Raw genomic sequence first — 16,415 nt, 5'->3', positions numbered from 1 at the left:
GCAGCCTGGTCTTTCAGGAACCCTCTTCCCCTAGCCTGCCTTCCCTCCCACTGGCCTGAGTCGGGGGTGTGCAGGAGAGGGTGTGTCATGCAGCATGCATCCCAGTCAACAGAGAAGGATTTCATGATGACACCAGTCAAGAGTTAGGAAAGTTTTTTTTTTTTTTTTTTTGAGACAGAGTCTCTCTCTGTCGCTCAGGCTGGAGGGCAGTGGCGCGATATCGGCTCACAGCAAGCTCCGCCTCCTGGGTTCACGCCATTCTCCTGCCTCAGCCTCCCGAGTAGCTGGGACTACAGGTGGCTGCCACCACGCTTGGCTAATTTTTTTGTATTTTTAGTAGAGACAGGGTTTCACCGTGTTAGCTAGGATGGTCTTGATCTCCTGATCTCGTGATCCACCTGCCTCGGCCTCCCAAAGTGCTGGGATTACAGGCGTGAGCCACTGCGCCCGGCCTAGGGAAGGTTTTTATTGTTAAATGGGAAGTTGACAGAGCCAGAGAGGGAAGGAGGCATTGTTTTCCTACCCACAGAAACGTGCCCCCCAGAAAGGAGCGGGCTCTGCTGGACACACAGTGGGTGGTGGGTGTCTGCATCCAGGAGAGAGAATTCAGTCCTTTAGCTGCCTTCTTACAGGGCAGGCTGGGCACAAGTGCAATGATGAAGGCTGCACAGACTTCCTGGGTACCAGGTGGGTGGGGCCTGGGAATGCCAGCCGTCCAGTGCCTGGACATTTGGGGTCTATGTGTAATTGTAATAGGGTTGTTGTCAAATGTGCACATATCCCAACACTGGGTTGCAGCAGAGAAAGCAGTTTAATGGTAGGGTCACCGAAGGAGGGGATAGGAGGAAACCTCAAATCCATCTCCCAGAGAAGTTTGGATTAGGAATGGGCCGAAGTGTGGAGATTGTTGATTGGTTGAAAAGTGCAGGATGACATCATGGGACAGGGAGATGAAGCCGCTGTATTCTCATGCTTGGTCCTCTGTGGGGGTCTTCAAACTGGTTGCTGGAATTCAGACTCTGAAAAACATCTTAAGTGATTTATTCTAATATCAGAGATCCTGTCTATAGGAACAAAAGGGATACAAATAAATTATTAAACAGTCAGTCTTATAATCCTAAAGTCAGAAATCCTATCTGTGGAAACATCGGGTATGCAAATGGTCACCATCTAGAGTGCTATGTGACTTTCAGCAACAAGAAAGTGGGTCTAAGTGCAGCCTGATCAATGCTTAATTATGACTATTTCTGTCCAGAACCCAGCATGCAAACTGCAAGGGGGGAAGTTTCAGGCTCCCAGGATGAGGGAAGGAAGCCATCAGTTCCATGGGAAGCAGAGCTTGGGTGCTGCTTCTTCCTTGGGAAATAGGCCCTCATCCCTGCCACTTAGGACACCTCTGCTCCTTGACCTTAGAGCACCATTAGTCCTGTAGCATTGGGAGGGGCCCCCAGCCCCAGGCTGGTCCCCAGGGAAGCACACTTTGGGATCTGCTGCCCCTCCTGGGTGCTGTCCTGCACTTGCTGGTGGTCTGCGTGCTCTCCTGGCCTCACTGCTGAGGTCTGCAGCAGAACAACGCATATTCTGTGCCTGGTGACTCCCAGGGCCTGGGTGACTTGGCTTCACCTGGGATCCTACTGCTTGTTCTGCCCCAGCTGTTTGCTGTGACCCCTTTCCAGCTGCCATCTGGCTGGTCCACACCCAAGCCTCTGCTGAGGTCAGCCCTGGCACTTGGCATCAGTGCTGGATGGGGCATGGCGGTGACCCACAGAAGATGCACTCCAGAGAACCTCTCACCCCACCTCACCATAGTGATATGGGAGTTAAAAAGGAATTATTTAGGCAGATAGCAAGGGCATGGGAGTCCTCAGTAAGGCTTTTCTTTTCTTTTTTTTTTTTGAGACAGGATTTCGCTCTTGTTGCCCAGGCTGGAGTGCAGTGGCGCAATCTCGGCCCACCACAACCTCCGCCTCCTGGGTTCCAGTGATTCTACCTAAGCTTCCTGAGTAGTTGGGATTTCAGGCATGTGCCACCACGCCCAGCTAATTTTTTGTATTTTTAGTAGAGACGGGGTTTCTCCATGTTGGCCAGGCTGGTCTTGAACTCCCGGCCTCAGGTGATCTCCTGCCAAAGTACTGGGAGTACAGGCGTGAGCCACCGTGCCCAGCCCAGCCTTTTCTTTTTAATGAAAGTAGCCCCAAATCATTTTCTAACTAATGCAGCCTGCAAGCTGGGAGCCTGCACGGGTGAATGCTGGCGGGAACTAAGGACTAGACATGTGCAAGGCGGCAGACTTCTCTGTCAGCCACATGTATTGTAAGGAGCAGACAGGATGGGGCCAATCAACTGGGAAGCCCATTTGCGTAAGATCCGTGCGGGGTGATCAGCCTTCCCCGCCAAAACTAATGTGTGAGTCCTATATGAATCGGATACCGCCTCCTCAACTGGGCCATGAAACTCGGAGCATTCACCACCAACTGTCCTTTTTCCACTTGGAGACCCCTTCCTCTATAGAGGAAGCTGTTTCTCTTTCTCTCCTCTTCTACCTATTAGACCTCTGCTCTTAAACTCCTCATGTGTCTGTGTCGTATAAGGAACCCCAGGGTATATACCCCAGACAAAGTAGCCCCTTCAATAGTGGACTCTTTCACATTGCCTGGGCCCAGAGGCTCTGGCCCAGGCTCCTTGTAACATTGTGATACATTAAGAAATACAGATTTGGTCTCCATCCCCAGATCCTAGCATAGAGCTCCTGAAACCTCTGGAATTTTCTAAGTGATAGGAGTGAGAGGAGCATCTTTTGTTCTTCATAATAAACCCCTTTCAACCTACCATGTGATTACAGGATTGGAACTTTTAGTCCCACCCTTCTGACCTCCAGGAAATACAAAAATAACAACAGTGTTTCCAAACATTGGGAAGGGGAGAAGAGAGAAGGTAAAGTACGTAGGTTTTCCCATGGAAATAAGTCCAGAAAATACAGTTGAAAGATCAAGTCACAGAGCTAGGAACATATTATTTAAAGGAAAAACTAGAAGAAATAAGACTCATAAAAAAACTAACCAAGACTGGCAGCAGGAGATATGGACAGGAGGAGAGAGGAAGCACAAGGATGCTATTTCCTCATCCTTCACAGGGGACAGTTGGGAGAGGTCGTAGAACAATAAACAGAACGGCCATATAAAAGCTCTAAAGGGCCGGGCATGGTGACTCACGCCTGTAATCCCAGCACTTCGGGAGGCCGAGGTCGGTGGATCATTTGAGGTCAGGAGTTCGAGACCAGCCTGGCCCACACGGTGAAACCCCATCTCTACTAAAAATACAAAAATTAGCCGGGCGGTTGTAGCGCACGCCTGTAATCTCAGTTACTCAGGAGGCTGAGGCAGTGGAATTGCTTGAGCCTGGGAGGTGGAAATTGCAGTGAGGGGAGATCATGCCCCTGCACTACAGTCTGGGTGACAGAGTGAGACCCTGTCTCAAAAAAAATAATAAAAGCTCTAAAAGTGCAATGCAGACCTTCTGAATTATATAAGAAAAACAACCTTTCCGGAATATATCTGAACCAATAAGAGAATTCAACAAGTGTTTATACATTTAACACATAACACCCAACAGTTTTCTACTATATAGACACAAGTCAGAAAAAAAAAAATGGGTAATCACATGTAAAATACTTATATGAAGCAAATTTTAAAATTCTGAAGGACAGTCAACAAGTCTTGAATAAACCTAAAAATCTTAAAATAGTCATGTAAATTGAACAATTTACCTCTATGCCTCAGTTTCCTCATCTGTAAAACAGGGACAATAAAAATAGCCATCTCATGGGCTGTTGTACAGATTAACATATCGGGTTAAGTAAGCATTTGTAAAGCTCTTAGTGGTGCACAGGGCTATGGAAAAGTGTTGCCTAAATCAATCGGAGGCTTCATTATCACAAAGATACAATATCTCCCTAAGCCTATTTATAAATGTAATGCAATCACAACAAAGAACTTAAAAGAGTTTTGTACCTGGACACTTTGAACCTCAAATTGATACGGGGAATTTAAGATGTAAGAAAAGCTGGGAAAAATCTGAACGAGGAGAGCTGTGAGGGCGCACTAGGGTTAGCAGCCATCAAGAAGCAACCCAGAGCTGCAGCAGCTAACCCTGGTGGTGCTCACGCACGCAGGCCTCAGAGCAGTGAAAATGGAACAAAGGCTGAGAGGGAACTGAAAATACTAGTGGAAATTTCACACATGAATGAAGGCAGGTCCCACTTTGGCATAACGATTATTTTATCCAATGGCCCTTGACAAAGAGCACTCTGCCTTCTCCTTTCTCCTCCTGAAAGCAAGAGAGAAACCTCCATGTGGAAGATGTCCTCCCTCTATCAGAAGGAAAGTAACACATCACTGGGGCTGAGAGAATTCCGTATAAACTAACATCATAAATGAACCTTTCTCCTTCAGCCACAAGTAACTCCCCTAGCCCAAGGCCCCTTGCCTGGTCACATTTTCACCATATACTACTCTTTGTCCAAAATTAGTGTTTAACTGTTTCTTTGTGTCTTTGTTTTCCTGTGAGGGCTCCTGTGTCACAGAAAACTTATATGAAATCAATACGCTTTTCTCCTATGAATCTGTTTTACATCAATTTAATTCTCTAGCCCAGCCGAAAATGCTAAGAGGGTACAGGTGAACTTTTGCCTTCCTTACACAATCAAGGTGGCATTTCAAAGCACTGCCAAAGGATACATTAGTCACTAAACGGTGTCATGACACCTGGCTAGCCATTTGCCTAAAAAAGTTGGATCACTGCTTCATTTCTCATATAAAAGTAAATTCCAGATAGATTAATGATTTAAACAAAGGAAAGGACAAAAGGATAGACGAAAACATGAAGGAAATTTGTTATTGTGGAGCAGAGAAGTCCTTATTAAGAAAAACCTGGGCTGGGTGCGGTGGCTCACGCCTGTAATCCCAGCGCTTTGGGAGGCCGAGGCAGGTGGAACACGAGGTCAGGAGAGCGAGACCATCCTGGCCAACATGGTGAAACCCTGTCTCTACTAAAAATACAAAAAATTAGCCGGGCGTGGTGGCGGGCGCCTGTAGTCCCAGCTACTCAGGAGGCTGAGGCAGGAGAATCGCTTGAACCCGGGAGGCGGAGGTTGTAGTGAGCCGAGATTGCACCACTGCACTCCAGCCTGGAGACAGAGCAAGACTCAGTCTCAAAAAAAAAAAAAAAAGGAAAAAGAAAAAAAAAGAAAAACCTAAACCCAGAATACACAAAAGAAAAGCAATATATAGGATGACAATGTTAAAAAATAAAACATTTCTGCCTAGCAGAAACAACAACAAAATAAAGTACAAAACAACGTAACCATGGCGAAAACACAGATAAGTATGTGGAGAAACACTGACAAAGGACTTCTTTCCTGAATATCCAAAGATTCTTTATGGCTGTTTCCACACTTCATTCATCCCTCACCAGCTTAGATTCCGTGTTCCAAAAACTCCTTCACACACGGAGTCTGCCCCGCTCTTCTGTATCACTTGCCAGGTGAAATGCCACATTTGGTGGAACCCACTTTCCCTTCTTATTTTCTAAACCTGACAGAAAAATATTGATAGACAAAATACTCATAAAAACAGGCTGACAATTTCCACTTTGAATTCCTGCCTGCAAACCTCAAAAGGCCAGATCTGCTCAGCAATTCTATCAGGTTTCTCTAGTAAGCTGCTTTCCCCTGGATCAGAGATGGCTGTGTCAGTCCATCTCTTCTACTTGGCTGAAAAAGAGACCTCAAATGGGGAATTCCCAGAGGGGCCTTGCCTGAAGGGCCCGCACAAAGCTCTTCCTGCCTTCCTGATCACTCTGCTCTTGTTTCTTTCCATCACAGGGCTTCCCTCTGTACTAGAATGCATACCCTCTGCACCTAGCTCAGGGCCAAAGATTGAGTTGAATAAACAAAGACCAGAAGGGAGAAACAGGGTAGATTCTGGCAACATCCAGACCACACCACTTACTAACTTGGGGCAAGTAACTTCTAGTCTTGGAGCCTGTTTCTTCACCAAGAACTTGGAGGTAACAAGAGTACTTACTTCTTCGTAAGGCCTAAAGGAGATAATCTGTGTTCATCACACATCACACTAGCTAGTCCACTGGGATCACTTTTTGGACCAACTGCCTTTCTCTCTCTCTTTTTTTTTTTTTTTAGCTTTCCTTCTTTATTAAAATTCCCTTAAGCATTACTCATATTACAATTCAAGTTTAAGACAGGACAAATCTCACAAAGTATTTATGGTGAGTTCTCTTCTTCTTATAAATGAACCCATAAAAAAGTATCCCCTAATTCCTCTGGTTTTTTTTTTTTTTTTTTTTTTGAGACCGAGTCTTGCTCTGTCGCCCAGGCTGTAGTGCAGTGGCCGGATCTCAGCTCACTGCAAGCTCCGCCTCCCGGGTTCACGCCATTCTCCTGCCTCAGCCTCCCGAGTAGCTGGGACTACAGGCGTCCGCCACCTCGCCTGGCTAGTTTTTTGTATTTTTTAGTAGAGACGGGGTTTCACCGTGTTAGCCAGGATGGTCTCGATCTCCTGACCTCGTGATCCGCCCGTCTCGGCCTCCCAAAGTGCTGGGATTACAGGCGTGAGCCACCGCGCCCGGCCAATTCCTCTAGTTTTTCCAACCTCCTTGGTTTTCTAAAATTGAAAAAAAGTTATTCTGGTGTACTAAAACCAGAACCAAGTTTCCTCAACATCTTCAGTTAAACTACCTTTAATTCCTCAATCAAGGCATACCACACAATGTTACCTACACTTCACAGTAAAGGACTCTGAGTGGCTGCTGTTTTTTGCTTAGTGTAACATTACACAACAGTATGTACTTGTCACCCCCGGCCTCCTAAAAAAAAAAATCCAGAATTTATTATCTTGACCTTAGGTGCCAAATGAGGCTGGCCAGGCTTTCTCCTGGGCTAAGATCGTAGATGGTTAGGAGTAAATAAAACCCCAGCTTCCTGATTCTGTATGACATCACACACTTTCAGCCTAGCATTGCCAACTCCTGGGCACATTACCCTGAGCTGCTTGTAACAAAGGTGGTGATGTTCATTTAAAAAATATCAAGACACAGATTAATAAAATTCAGAATATGGTATGTACAAATCCATCTTTACAAAAGGATTTTCTAGAAATTCAAGGAGAAAAATACATAATATACATATTTTACTGTTTTCCTTATATATACAAAGACCTTTGTTATAAGTAATTACTAAGCTAATGATACAGTTTTACTTCAAGTTTAGTTTTTCCTATTGTGACATTAGCATCTGACTACATTCATTCTGAGATAGCCTGAAGCAAACGTAGGTGGGGGTGCCTGTCACCCTGTTGAACAGTTGCCAAAGAAAGTAGAGATGTTGAAAAAAGGCAGTTGTAACTTTGAGCAAAAATCGACCTAATTATTTGTGATTATATGCCATATTTTTTAAGGTGAGCATCTCAAGCCAACTGTTTGATTTTTTAATAATACAGCAAATTGTTATTCTTGCAACATTCTTGATCTCTTTAGTTGCAGACCAGTAGTAATTCCTTCCCTCCTGCTTAAATTATATGAATAAAAATGAAAGGACAGGCTGGGCACGGTGGCTCACGCCTGTAATCCCAGCACTTTGGGAGGCCGAGGCGGGCAGATCACAAGGTCAGGAGATTGAGACCATCCTGGCTAACACCCCGTCCCTACTAAAAATACAAAAAAAATTAGCCAGGCGCGGTGGCGGGCACCTGTAGTCCCAGCTACTCGGGAGACTGAGGCAGGAGAATGGTGTGAACCCGGGAGGTGGAGCTTGCAGTGAGCAGAGATCACGCCATTGCACTACTCCAGCCTGGGCGACAGAGTGAGACTCTGTCTCAAAAACAAAAACAAAAACAAAAAAACCCTTAACAAAATACTAGCAAACCAAACCCAACAGCATATAAAAAAGATTATACACTAGGATCCATTAAAATTCATCTCAGAAATGCAAAATGGTTCAACATACAAAAAAAAAATATGAGTGTATCACACCATATCAATACAATAAAGGACAAACACCAACATTTCAATAGATGATCATCTCAACAGATGCAGAAAAAAACATTTGACAAAATCTAACATCCCTGCATGAAAAAAAACACTCAATAAACCGAGAATAGAAGGGAACTTCCTCAATGTGATAAAGGACATTTATGAAGAAGCCATAGCTAATATCAGACTTAATGGTGAAAGATGAAGATTTCTAAGATCAGGACCAAGGCAAGGATGTCCACTCTCATGCTTGCTTTCTTTTTTTTTTTTTTTTGTCCCGAGACAGAGTCTTGCTCTGTCGCCCAGGATGGAGTGCAGTGGTAGGATTTCAGCTCACTGCAACCTCCGCCTCGAGTTCAAGCAATTCTCTGGCCTCAGCCTCCCAAGTAGCTGGGACTATAGGCACCCACCACCACACCTGGCTAATTTTTGTGTTTTTAGTAGAGATGGGGGTTTCACCATGTTGGCCAGGCTGGTCTTGAACTCCTGACCTCAGGTGATCCACCCATCTCGGCCTCCCAAAGTGCTGGGATTACAGGTATGAGCCACCGAGCCTCGCCCACTCTCACTATTTCTATTCAACACAGTTCTAGAGGTTCTAGCCAGGGTAATTAGGCAAGAAGACAAAAGAAAAATCATCCGTGATTGGAACAGAATAAGTAAAATAAATATCACATCATACTTGTGAGGATGGCCGTTATCAAAAAAACAGAAAACAACAAATGCTGGTGAGGCTGTGGCAAACCCTTGTGCACAGTTGGTAGGAACGTAAAATGTCGTAACTGTTATGGAAAACAGTATGGAGACTCTTCAAAAAATTAAAAACAGAACTACCATATGGCTCAGCAATCCAATTTACGAAACAGAACCTTGAATTGATATGCTCTTTAAAGGGCATAGAGTTTTAGTCATGCAAGACTAAAACTTTTTTTTAGTTTTTAAAAGTTCTAGAGATCTACTGTACAACAATGTTCATATAATAAGCAATACTGTACTGTACACTTAAAAGTCTGTTATGAGGGCAATTTCATGTTAGTTTTTTTGTTTGCGCTTTTTTGTTGTTTGAGAGAGGGTCTAGCTTTGTCACCCAGGCTGGAGTGCAGTGGCAGGAACATGGCTCACTGTAGCCTTGACTTCCTGGGCTCAAGCGATCCTCCTGCCTCAGCCCCACAAGTAGCTGGCACTAAAGGTACATACCACCATGCCAGGTTAATTAGATTTTTTTAAATCATAATAAAAAAAGTAAAGTTAGGAATCAATTTAACAAAAGAAATGCAAAACTTATACTCTGAAAACTGCAACATGTTATTGAAAGAAATTAAATAAAATATAGATAAATATGTATGCAATAAAATATGTAGAGGGAGGCTGGGCACGGTGGCTCACGCCTGTAATCCCAGCACTTTTTGAGGCTAAGGTGGGTGGATGACCTGAGGTCAGGAGTTGGAGACCAGCCTAACCAACATGGTGAAACCCCGTCTCTACTAAAAATACAAAAAAATTAGCTGGGCATGGTGGTGGGTGCCTGTAGTCCCAGGTACTTGGGAGGCTGAGGTGGGAGAATCGCTTGAACCTGGGAGGTGGAGGTTGCAGTGAGCCAAGATCGTGCCACTGCACTCCAGCCTGGGCAACAACAGTGAAACTCCGTGTCTCTCTCTCTCTATATATATATAAATATATATATGTGGAAAATTATGAGGTATTTAGAATGCATTGGCAAAACAACTTTGTGTTTCCAGCCAAAACCCTAGAGTCAGTCTGGTGGAAAACTGAGATTCTGCATTGCATTTAGTTAATTTATTGGGGTCATTTATTCTTACAAAACAGCATTTCTTTTAGTAAGAAGTAATCCTTTTGCTATGTTTTTAATTTCCACAGCAAATCAAATCTGCACAGCGCTTGCCATCCCCTCTTCCTAAGAATCTAGCTCCCTCTTTTTCAAGGCCCAATCTTAAATACCACATCCACAGACAGGAATTTCCTTACCAGCCAATCGAACTCCCTATACTTTGTTACCCTGTTCTATTTTCTTCTGGGATTTCGCACCTTCTTTTTATCTTTTTCCAGAACTAAGGCTGCATGAGAGTAGGGCCTTCGCCTTGTCCTTGCTATGTCCCAGTTCCTGGCAGTGTTCATGGTGATGGTCAAATATTTGGTCAACAAAAGAATCTGGCACAAAAGCTTTCCTCTTCCTGGGTCCCCGCATTCCTATTCCTAAAATGAGGCGGCTGCCTGATCGCCCATGACCCCCCCGCTCTGCCTCTCCATGTTTTGGCCCTGCTGAGAGGCATCTGTACAGTAATTGCTCCCACAGACCAAGCTCCATTGCTGCCATGGGCTGTGCAGGGTGATTGGGTTACAAGAGACACAAACTCTGGCACACTGAGCATCAAGTGTTTCTTCTCTGTCTAGTGCTGGTTAAGAAACCTGGGTTCAGAGACTGTAAAGTGGGAGAAGTAGTGTTTTTCTTATACAATTCTGTTAAAACACTGCAGTTATATATCCCGCTGAATCCTCAGAAGAACCCTCTAAGTTCATCTGTGACAAGAAAGCTGTGGACTAGAGACACATGAAAGTGGGAGGGCCAGGATTCAACACAGGATGGATTCCCTTCTCTGGAAGGCATCCCCTGGTAATATTTGAGGTCCAGCTACTGTCTATGGAGATACAGGAGGGGCAGGGGGGCCTTGAGAAGGGAGCAAGAGGACAGGGCAAGGGGTGGGATCTGCTGTGACTGCAGGTCATGGGAGGTGGGGAAGGGAGTCTGCTCGGGGCCTGAGTGGCCAGGGACAGTTTCAGGCAGGAGGGGCTTCTGCTGGTATTGTGCACAGAGAGGACAGAAGTATCTGTGCAAGGACAGAGCCTGGTGAATGCCTGGGCGAGGAGAAGGCAGCGCTGGTTGGAGCCGAGGGCACATGGGAATGAGGAGGGTGAGGAGGGCAGGACCAGATGGAGGCACAGGGGCTCTTGAATACCAGGCATTGCCGACGTTTTTGAGATTGCTTACTCCAATGGTTCTCAACGTATGCCTCCAAGAACACTGGGGTTTTAAGCATTGGATTACATGGGAAAAAAAATTGTAGTCCCTTATCTCCAAAGTAAAATAAATAAATCCACGAATTTTTCTATTTGGTGGCTACCTGTTCTCACTTCTCTTCACCAGAATCTAAGTCAAGGATAGAAGCTGATTCAGCATGAAGTTAGATAAACTATCTTGCATTTAATCAATCATTACAAAAAGTATTCATGACACATACAACCTCATATAACACCCAGGTGTGTGACCATCTATAAAAGGGGGGAAACCCAACCTCTATCCCTTTTCCACATGGGCAAGCCAAGGGTTCTGAGGGTTTGTCCACAAGGCTCGCCGGCCTGGCCTCCTGCTGCGTCCCGGGCTGTGGACCACTGATGCAAAGGCTTCTGAGTCCTGAGCGCAGACAAGGGCTCCTTTCAGGCCTTTTCTTGAGCTGCACCTGAACCCGTGTTCAGGCAGGGTTTGCAGGCACAGCACCGTGTGAGACCACTGGTCCAGGGTCTCAGAGGCCCTGCTCAGGTGAATCGGCTGTGTTCTCACAAGTTCACGGAGCTGAGTGGGTGTGCAACATGAAACAGTAGTGCTGTGAGGGACAGCAGGGGCAGAAAGAGGCTGAAAAGCATCAGCCAGCTGAGAAAAGCTGAGGCACAGGTAAAGGTGGGCACCTGGAAGAAGCTCTGCCAAATGGAGTCCTCCCTGGCAGGAGTGGTAGTGCTGAGGGGAGCAGAGTGGGCTACGGGCAGGTCCAGCAGGCCCTGGGGAGAGCTCATCCTCTGTGTGTCCGTTCCCTCCCAGACCCCAGCGTGGTGGAGGAGAAGACACAGGCATAGTAAACGAAGGTGAACAGAAACATAACATCCCCACTGTAGGCTGGCCAGACTCAGGCCCTGGGGCGAAAGGAGACAGGTGCTGCGAGACCTGGGAAAGGACAAGAGAAGACAGAGTCAAGGGTGAAGGAAAGGACCAGGCAGTGGCGAGCAAGTCTAAGTGGGAAGCCTCGTGGTCAGGGATGGCCCCCAGAGGCCTTCTGAGCCAAGGCAAATTCTGAACAGGGCAGAAGGCTTATGGTCAGAATACAGTCAGAATATACCTGGCTCTGCAATCTGAAGATGTCAACTCACTGTACTTCCTCAAAACTCATTTTGGAGTTTTGTAATCTTATGTAAACTCAGTAACATATCTAGTATCTGGCTCAGTTATATTATCAAGCACCAGTGCTTATTTAATAAAGCAATGGTAAGGCTGGGCATGGTGGCTCAAGCCTGTAATCCCAGCACTTTGGGAGGCTGAGGCGGGCAGATCACGAGGTCAGAAAATCGAGACCATCCTGGCTAACACGGTAAAACACTGCCTCTACTAAAAAAAAAAAAAATTACAAAAAGTTAGCTGGGCGTGGTGTTGGGCACCTGTAGTCCCAGCTACTTGGAAGGCTGAGGCGGGAGAATGGTATGAACCCAGGAGGCAGAGCTTACAGTGAGCTGAGATTGCACCTCTGTACTCTAGCCTGGGCGACAGAGCGAGACTCAAAAAACAAAAACAAAAACAAAAGGCAATGGGAACTGAAAGTACTCGCTGAAACGTGAAGTTGTGAAGTGCTGTGTAGATATGAGCAGCTGCGATAAAGGGGGCTCCCAAAGTGGTAAGGGAGAGACATGGGTGCCTCCAGGAAGACTCTCCCATCCCTGGGAGGCCTGAGATGGCAGCAGTCGGGGAGGGGTTAGCACTGCCTTCATGGAGAACGGGTGGTCTTTCCTTCTGGTACAGCCACTGTGGACTAAGAGGGGTCAAGCCCTGGTCAGTGGCGCTCACCGTGCCACACTCAGTCATCTGGCAGCAGCTCGAGAAGCATGTCCTCCACGCCGTCAATCTGAGAGGCAGACAGAGAAGGCATTGATCGGCCAGAGCCCTCCACTCCCTCCATTCCTCACTCCTGCGCCTTCCCCTAGCTGGAAACAGCAGGTAGGAACCCAAGTGTGAATTTCAGGGGCTCTCGGAGACTGCTCCTCCTCCCACCAGCCTTCAGCCTGTGGCCGCCCACCAGAGATGTCTTCCTGCGGCCAGCTGGGGGGCTGGGAGGAAGGGGAGGTAGGGTTCTGTTAGATACCTCAGAGGATCTATCTTCTCTCTGGGAAAGTCCTTTAGAAATCCTCAGTTGTCCATTCCCCCCAATTTTTGAGGCTTTTGGGACTGGGATGGAGGGAAGATAAACCACTAAGGCCAGACACGGAGGAGGGGAAACCCAAGATCACCCGATGGATCCCTGGGAGAAGCACACTCGCCTTGATGTGGTACACTAAGCGCCAGAAACTGGAGTCTGAGGATCGGTATCGTCCATCAGGGTAGAGCTGCCACAAGATAGGCAGCAAGCTTGGGCCTATCTGGGTGGGGGTCATAGGATTCCCCAGGATGATGTCTTCCTGACGAAAGAGCACCCGTAACCTATCCTCTATCTGAGGAGAAGAAGAGCACAGGGCATACTTTCAGGTTCCGCTTGCCAGGGCTCCTCCAGGCACAGAAAACCAGAGTCCTTCCTGCCAGCCACCCACCCATCTGGGCAGGGGTCCGAGTATGAAATGACGGTCATCACTGTTCCCTGAAGCTCACTTCCGTAGGCCATGCATGCTCCTCTCAGGGACTCTGGCTGGGCCAGGATCACCAGCACGCACATGTGTCTAGCTACCCAGACAGGGCCATGAAAGGCACACTTTTTTTCTGGCGGGTTGCAGTGGCTCACACTTGTAATTCCTGTGCTTCGGAAGGCCGAGGCAGGAGGATCGCTTGAGGCCAGGAGTTTAAGATCAGCCTGAGTGACGGAGCGAGACCCTGTCTCTACGGGGGAAAAAAAAAAAAAAAAAAAAAAAAAAGACAAAGAAAGAAGAAAGAAAAAGAATACTGGCCTTTTCAATGATGTGAGGCAAAATCTGTCCCACAGTTTGCTAGTGGGTTTTTGTGTGGCATTTATCATGATTATATGAAAAACTGTCTGGTTTATGATTCTGGTGTCACGTTGAAGAGATTTCTCAACCAGAGATTTAAAAAAAGAAATTCACCGAATATTCAGATTATTTCTTCAAATTTTGATTTTAAAAAAGTAAATGTTTAACTTGATTATTAAAGTAAAAACATATTTAAAAAATTGAAGTGCCAATAAAAATGCAAATTTTGGTGGTGGTTAACAGCCTAGAATTCCAACCCCATTACCTACTAGCAGCCCTACCTTGGACAAATGTACATTTTTGTGCCTCAGTTTCTCATCTGTAGAGACACAGTTAACACTCAATAATTTTTGATTGTTTGCTACTGGACATACATGTTCTAATTTGTTTTAATTTTTTATGCTTTCTTCAGTCTATGTTTGGAAAGAGTTTGAACATTTTTTGACTCTTTTTCATCGAGTAAATCCAAATACTTGTAAAAGAGTTATATATTTGTTTAACAAAAACTTAACATGGACTAAGGACCCATCCTAAGGCATCACACATAAAACAAAGTCAATATTGATTCAATACCGGCGCTTATACTACGACATCACTTGTTAAATTTGTTTTCTAAATAAAGCACAGAGGTCATGGAAAATACTTCACACTCTAGGGCAGTGGTTGCTATGCCTGGTTGACGTGTTCTTTTGAGCTGTTGAGGGTTCTTTTTAAAATACAGATTTCTGGGACCCACCTAAGATGATTCCGATAATCGGCCGTATGGATGAGTCACTTAGAGATACCCATTTTTAAGGATTAGGACCCCGAAGCCCAGAAAAGCCCTGCTGTAGTCAACATTATAGTCACGCTCCACAGGCACTGGGTCCCCTCCTTTGGCCGACATTTCTTTGCGGTTTTCCCACCCTTTTTCCCTGCCTGGAGAACTCCTATTCATCCTCCAGAGCCCGGCTCAAAGTGGCTTCATCTGTGGGGATCCTCCCTGCCCCACAGTGGGTGCTTCTCAAGGCCTCACCCTTCCTAGGGCATCTCAAACTCCCGGGGGCTGCCCCTGCTGCCTCGCCATCCGCTCCAGAGCTGGCTGTACCTCAATGGTTAAGGGCAGCCAGGCGCGCTGCTTCTCGTCCAAATATACGAACTTGTCCCAGGCCCACAGGCGGTCCGGGTGGTCGGTGACTTCCTCCCCACGTAACGGGCACTCGGCCATGGCACCCTCGGGCCGCCTAAGAAGCAAGAGCCAGAGCCTCTCCAGGTTGCTCGCTGGTCCCTGGGATGTGGGGCCGACGCTTTATATCCGGGCAGCATGCGGCCGCCACCAAGCGGCGGGGCGGGAGGACGGCCTTGGGGCGGGACCGTGGGTCGGGAGGACGACCTTGGGGCGGGGCGTAAGGCAGGATGGGGCGGGGTTTGTGGGGGTCCCGGTGGCAAGTGAGGGTCCCACGCAGGCGCTACGTCCCGGCCTGACTGGCTCCCTGGAACGGTGGCAGCACCTGGAAACGGAGACCCAGCCCTGGCTGACCCGCGGCTTCCTCGAGGCCCCGGCCAGCAGCGACCCCGACCGCCGCCCTCCGCTGCTGCTGGAGAGTCACCCGGGGTGACCTTGGCCCTTTCTTCTTCTGGGAGACCCCGCCGCTTCCCTCGGCTGCCGGACCGGGACTATGGGCCTCTGCTGGGAACTCACAGTCGACACTAGGATGCCCAGAGCCGGGACCCAGTCCTCATCTTCTGGGATCAGAAGAGACCCACGCGGGCCTGAGTTAGGCCTGGGCTTTCCCGGGTTCCCTGGATCTCCTCCAGCTTGTGCCTTTGAGTGTCAGGGTCCATTTCTTGGCAAAGAACAACTCCTGACGCTCCGTCTTCCATACACAAAGCATGCGTTTTCCGCAGGTCTGATGATGCTGTGGACATCTAATAGCTATTACAAAACGGAGAAACATGGGTTTTTCCCCTTGGGCTTTGAATTTACTAGTGAAAGCATAGTTCAAAATGAATACTTAAAAAGAAACCCCTCCTTCCACCCTAAGATCAATGGATTTGAAAAGTCCTTGGTTTATATTATCAAAACCATCCCTCTGTAAATTACAGGCAATAAGGAAAACAATTTCACTTTATTTTGCAGTAACACATTCCCACTAAGGCAATTAAGAAAGTCATGCACAATGAAAAACATGTGAAACCAGCTCCAACCTGGTTCAAACATCACCATGGAACGGAGTTTGGTGTCTCACCTTCTAGCTCTTTCCTGGTTCTCTGACCAGGCACTAAGAAAATAATTTGTGATCCTTTGAAATATCACAAAAGTGGAAATTAAGAGATCTGATGAGGACATCTGATTCACTTGACAGCTGGATATCTGCCTCTTTGCCTATCCAGACAGCCTAATTCCCAAGAAGGAG

General features: G+C 46.8%; 1 protein-coding gene across 3 annotated transcripts; it reads right to left on the bottom strand.

Annotated features, from left to right (window-relative positions):
- Positions 1-442: 442 nt before the first annotated feature.
- LOC105467463 (TCL1 family AKT coactivator A) lies at positions 443-15,347 on the bottom strand. Of its 3 annotated transcripts, none has more exons than XM_011717079.2 (4): positions 15,107-15,347; positions 13,363-13,533; positions 12,893-12,950; positions 443-1,030 (listed from the first exon to the last, which is right to left on the bottom strand). In XM_011717079.2, exons 1-3 carry the CDS (start codon positions 15,224-15,226, stop codon positions 12,903-12,905), a joined length of 339 nt encoding a protein of 112 aa, XP_011715381.1. In that variant the 5' UTR covers positions 15,227-15,347; the 3' UTR covers positions 443-1,030; positions 12,893-12,902. The 3 variants fall into 3 exon arrangements, with proteins under 3 accessions (XP_011715381.1, XP_011715380.1, XP_011715378.1); XM_011717078.2 differs by having other exon boundaries at positions 444-1,019; XM_011717076.2 differs by lacking the exon at positions 443-1,030 and adding an exon at positions 9,403-12,001 and having other exon boundaries at positions 15,107-15,346.
- Positions 15,348-16,415: the final 1,068 nt, after the last annotated feature.

This window comes from Macaca nemestrina, chromosome 7, assembly GCF_043159975.1.
Source record: "Macaca nemestrina isolate mMacNem1 chromosome 7, mMacNem.hap1, whole genome shotgun sequence".
In the NCBI taxonomy this organism is placed as follows: Eukaryota; Metazoa; Chordata; class Mammalia; order Primates; family Cercopithecidae; genus Macaca; species Macaca nemestrina.
This window is presented reverse-complemented; position numbering and strand designations above follow the sequence as displayed.